This window comes from Cryptomeria japonica, chromosome 3, assembly GCF_030272615.1.
Source record: "Cryptomeria japonica chromosome 3, Sugi_1.0, whole genome shotgun sequence".
In the NCBI taxonomy this organism is placed as follows: Eukaryota; Viridiplantae; Streptophyta; class Pinopsida; order Cupressales; family Cupressaceae; genus Cryptomeria; species Cryptomeria japonica.
In genome coordinates, this window is record NC_081407.1 from 238,475,161 (window position 1) to 238,480,124 (window position 4,964).

Genomic DNA, 4,964 nt, shown 5'->3' on the forward strand with positions numbered 1-4,964 from the left:
CTTCTCCTTGAAATATGCTTTTCTAACAATCAATGCTTGAAATTTTTGCGTCTCTATCAACCAGGACTACTGGTTGAAATTTTTTATATGCTTAGCGCAATTTGAAAATTATATTTGATTTAAACAATGTTCGTTCTAAAACATTTCCTCTCCCTTAATGTACCCCAATAAGTGTGAGGTGTTTGCACTTGAAAATTAGCTACAAATTTGAGTTTTTTTGTTTCTTTTATTTCTTTTAGTTTTTAATGTAGAAGATTTGAACTCAGCACCATCTAGATGCCTACAATATGAATTTCTTTTACTTCAAGCATAGAATAATTTTAAAATAGTACATCATAAAAAATATGACATTGAAATTTTCCAAAACACTGTCACTTCAAAGATTTTACAATTTCTTCTTTTCATACATATGAAATTTGATGTAAAAATCTATCTTGCCTTAGTTTAAATTGAAGAGTCCAAAACAATATTGGTAGGCATGGAAGAGTTCAAAACAATACAGGTATGCATAATTTCTATGAAAAATGACAACTTTATTCATATAAAAACTGAATCATAATCTAAAAATGATAAATCCAATAACAAATACAATCTTCCAACAAATACAATCTTCCAACTGAATCAAAACAACCCAAATCTAAGGTGGAAAAATTACAAATAAATATAAATATTATATGGCATGTTCTGGTTCGTCATATCATTTGACCAAGAGCACTATCAATGTTGCCAGAATCGAACCCGTGACCAAGTGACTGTTTTCCATCATAAACTTCAAACCCCCTGCAAACAGCAAAGCCAAAAATTCAATTAGATTCTCTGTTAATGTTAAAATTTTATCAATGGAGGGCGATAATAACATAAACATTCAAGAGACATTCAAGTTCAAATCCACCTCACTGAAATAAGACTTTGCCCAAGATTTAATAAGAAAAATAATGGTTACACTACGATTTGATTCTTCACTGATAAAACTGGTTATTTTACCTTGAGCACCATTGCTAGAAGAAGTATCAGTAGTTGAGTCTTTACTACTGACAGAAACATTAAGGCGCGAGCAGTCCTTCTGGAGTTCACCTGTGAAAATGAATCTTATCACAATTAAAATCTAAAATCCTCCTTTCCAAATCCAAATTCTCAAAAAAAAAAACCCCAAAATTTGGAACAAAACTAGAAAAATCCTTACATTCTTTCGAGCAGAAACCCCAAGTCCAGTTCATTATATTCCCATATCCCTTGTTGCAGTTGCACTGATATTCCAGTGTGACATTGGATTTAAGGGTGCAGGTCCCAGCTCCACACACATTGTATGAACATGCTGAAAATGAAAATTCAGAGCACAGTATATGTCAGAGCAAATAAGTTAAAGCACAGTTAAAAGCAGTATTATATATCAGTGTGTAAGTTTTGTTCTGATTCAAATGATATGATATGATTTGAAATGTGGATGATAAAAAATATCACATACATTATAAACGATAAATAATAAAACTAATATTATGAATTATAGATCACTTCTAGATCACTTCTTTTACTGTATTGAAAAGAAAAGTATCCAATTGAATTTATTACTTACGATTCAATGGCTCTGAAACTTTTGGGAGGTTAGGCAGGGGTGGCTCAGGATAAGATGGGGGGCTGTCACTACCGCAAGAATAATCTATGGTGCCTGCAAAACATCATTCATTCATTAGCAATCGATATTCTTTATGATCTGCCCATTAATTGAAAAGGTAAGCCTGGTAAGATTGTGATCTCTCAACCCATTGTCACCTGTGCAGATTTGAACAAAGGATTATTGCACTCACAGATCTTAAATTTTGGAGATTTTTTTTTTGGGTTGTTGCAAAACTCACAATTGGGAACAACGCAAGGTTGAAAAGGAAGATTATGGTAACGCTCTGGCTGTTTCCATCCTGGTTTGCAAACACATTTCACAAAGGGATATTCTTCTGTACTCTCGCAGGTTCCATTCCCACAGTTGGTAACCGTGCAGGGATTACTGTCTGCATTGAATTAAACCAAAAAAAAAAGAATGAGATTCAAAAACCTATCACAAATATTTTATGGTGTAAATCTCAAATCTATAATTGATTTAATTTGCAATTATCTGTTTTGATTAGGGTAAACAGAGATTTTCAAATGATCCAGTTTCACTGTAAAAAAAGATTGAACATTAAACACAGATAATGGACAATCAAATAGATAATGGACAATCAAATGAAACAAAGACAACACTACAAAAGATAAACATTACAAAATCTTACAAATTATCGAACCAAAATCAAAAAAGTTTGAAAACTATGTCTCTATATTCCAATTGAATTAATTCAATGGCTCACTGAGTGGTAAAGGAAGGGTGAATCCCGGTTCCAGTCCTTGTGTAACCAGGGGGCATACTCTGGCGTGTCCCTTATCTGTTGCCTTCCCAGAGAACCCATGCCATGCTCTTTTGTGTGTCTTAATACCTCCTATTTGGGGATAAGACCCTCATTTCTGTCTCTTCTAACCTATGTTACCAGAAACGAGAAACGAGAAATGCAACCGCAACGGCAACGTGACGAGAAACGGAATTTTAAAAGGTTGCGTATAAGAAACGGATTGTATAGATGTGTATATATATATATATATATATATTTATAAAATAAAACAAAATTAATTTTAAAAATAAAAACTATAATACACATATCTCTAATTAAAAATTTAAGCATTGTTAAAAAAATATTTAATTTCATTCTTTCATTTTAAAATAATTTATATAAAACACTTTTCACAATGAATATAATAAAACCAAACCACCAGGACAAAAATAAATGCGTCATAGTTAACTGGTCGTACAAAAATTATAAATTAATGTAAACTTCAGTATTGGTAGTTATAAACTCCAGCTTGCATTTATAACTTAATGTTAACTCCACCTCCAAGTTACCTTAACTTTTGTTTAAATGTTAACGGCAATCTGGAAAAACAAAAATCACCAAATCACCGCTTGGAAACGGCCGTCAGCAACGGGGAAACCCGTTTCGGCCGTCGAAACGCGAAACGGATGTCTCCCGTCGCGTTTCTGGTAACTAGGCTTCTAACTAATATCCCGTGTCCCTAACAACCGGTATGCCCTTGTGTATGTTCCTTCTCATTAGGGATGTTTCTAATCAGTGGTAAGACATGTTTAAGGGTTCCAGTAATTGGTTAAAACATTTTTCTATATAGAGATTCAGTTTCAAATTTCAAAGAGACATCTAAATGAAATCTAAGTTGTGACTTTTGGTCTTTCATAATTTTATATTGAATGAAGCAATAGGAAAGAAATTTACATTATAGAGGCAGTCAAACAACTGACTCTTGATCTTTCACACTTGATTTCTGGTGTGAACGTGATTTCTAAATAAGTAGGTTTCTAAGTTGTGACTATTGATCTACAACAAATGATTTCTAATGTGATTGAATTTACAGTACATAATAGTAACTGTCCTATACTATTTTCCTATAGCTCTAATACAACTTCTTTCAACTGTAGCAACATCAAACCCACAACTTTAACTGTAACCAGCATCAAAACATACTACTTCAAAAGAAAAGAAAAAAGTAACACTTCTACCAATAGATACTAAAATTTCTTTTAATTTGTCAATCAGTAATACCACCATCCAACAGCAACGTCCCTGCAGCATCTAGAAAAATTATTCTATTTTAATTCTCAATTAATTAATAAATATAGTGATGTTACATAGACATCTACCCATCAAACACCATCTGTGTCCAAACATTAGAGCTCCATTTTATGATCAAAGACCTGGAATTTTCCTTCTTACTTTAATAGTCCTCACCATACATCAAAGGTCCTACTACTTCTTAATTTGCAGATATTTTTTGGTGTTTTCTTAAACATCGTAATTGAAAGTGCTTAACACACCTTCTAAATCCATGACCCTTTAACACCAACTATAGTGAAACAGGTATCTTTCATACCCATCCCACTATAGTTAAGCCATCCTATCTCTTTAAGAACACATCTTAAAAGGCTTCAGGCCAAATTTGATTACACATTCTGTAAACATGATACCGTAACTCTTTATAATTTCAATTCTTTATTTTTAATAAATAAAAGTAGGTATTTTGAAAGGGTTTTGATCGTTGTACAAAAGTACGAGAAGATACGTATTAAGTACAACAAGATAACATGAAACACAAGAGAGTCAACGGACAGAAAAAACTACAAAATCTTACAACCAATCAACTCAAAATCAGAATGGTTTGAAGTCAAATTAATCTAACAATTAATTTTAACAATTTTTTATGTTCCAAATTGAATGATTCATTTACTCTTGGACATCAAAATAACATCAATTTTCTATAAATAAAACTAAAAATTTCATAAAACTCCCTGGGCAGGCAGGTGGAAGAGAGGAGCTTGTAAGTTTATACCTGGTAACCATGGTGGTAAAGGGGGCTCATAAAAGTCTATTGCTGAAGTGACCTGAAACGCGGTGATGGTAACCAAGAGCATTATAAACAAACACTTCTTCATTCTGCAAATTGTCATCCTCTGAAAAAACAACTGCAGAATATATGAAGCTGGATTCACAAGAGTAATGAGTCTGAGTACCTGTTCTGGGATTTATATCAATTTTCTCTACCTACTGCAAAGTTCAAAGTCCACCCTACAGATAAAAGAAATCTCATAGTGATATCATGTTGCAAGTGACTTAGGACTTTGGATAGAGCCGTGAAAAAAACAAATGGCCTGTAGAAGATGAATTTATTAGCCCTTTCCATTTCATATTCAATTTCACAATTCAAAGAAGCTTCTTTTTCCTTCCATTGATGTGAAAGGAGGCCAGCGAGGATCATGGTGGAACCTGAAATTTTTGTCTTTTTGTCCATGTCATCCTCTTTCAAACCAATAGATTATTCATGTTACAGTCATTTTTGAGTTGAATAGATTTTCCTTTTTCAATCTATAAATT

General features: G+C 32.8%; 1 protein-coding gene across 1 annotated transcript; it reads right to left on the reverse strand.

The window, feature by feature from the left end:
- Positions 1–512: 512 nt before the first annotated feature.
- LOC131074354 (uncharacterized) lies at positions 513–4,737 on the reverse strand. Its single transcript, XM_058010950.2, has 6 exons — positions 4,423–4,737; positions 1,854–2,003; positions 1,574–1,666; positions 1,184–1,315; positions 985–1,074; positions 513–780 (listed from the first exon to the last, which is right to left on the reverse strand). The coding sequence occupies exons 1-6, from the start codon at positions 4,538–4,540 to the stop codon at positions 698–700; spliced, it is 666 nt and encodes a 221-aa protein (XP_057866933.1). The 5' UTR covers positions 4,541–4,737; the 3' UTR covers positions 513–697.
- Between the last annotated feature and the right edge of the window lie 227 nt (positions 4,738–4,964).

What these genes read in the sequence shown, in the direction of transcription:
- LOC131074354 (XM_058010950.2), bottom strand. Translation starts at nt 4,540, where the DNA reads ATGACAATTTGCAGAATGAAGAAGTGTTTGTTTATAATGCTCTTGGTT. An exon ending in TTTACCACCATGGTTACCAG is followed by an intron (nt 2,004 to 4,422) that starts GTATAAACTTAC and finishes AATTCAATGCAG; the next exon opens with ACAGTAATCCCTGCACGGTT. An exon ending in AGTTTCAGAGCCATTGAATC is followed by an intron (nt 1,316 to 1,573) that starts GTAAGTAATAAA and finishes TTTCATTTTCAG; the next exon opens with CATGTTCATACAATGTGTGT.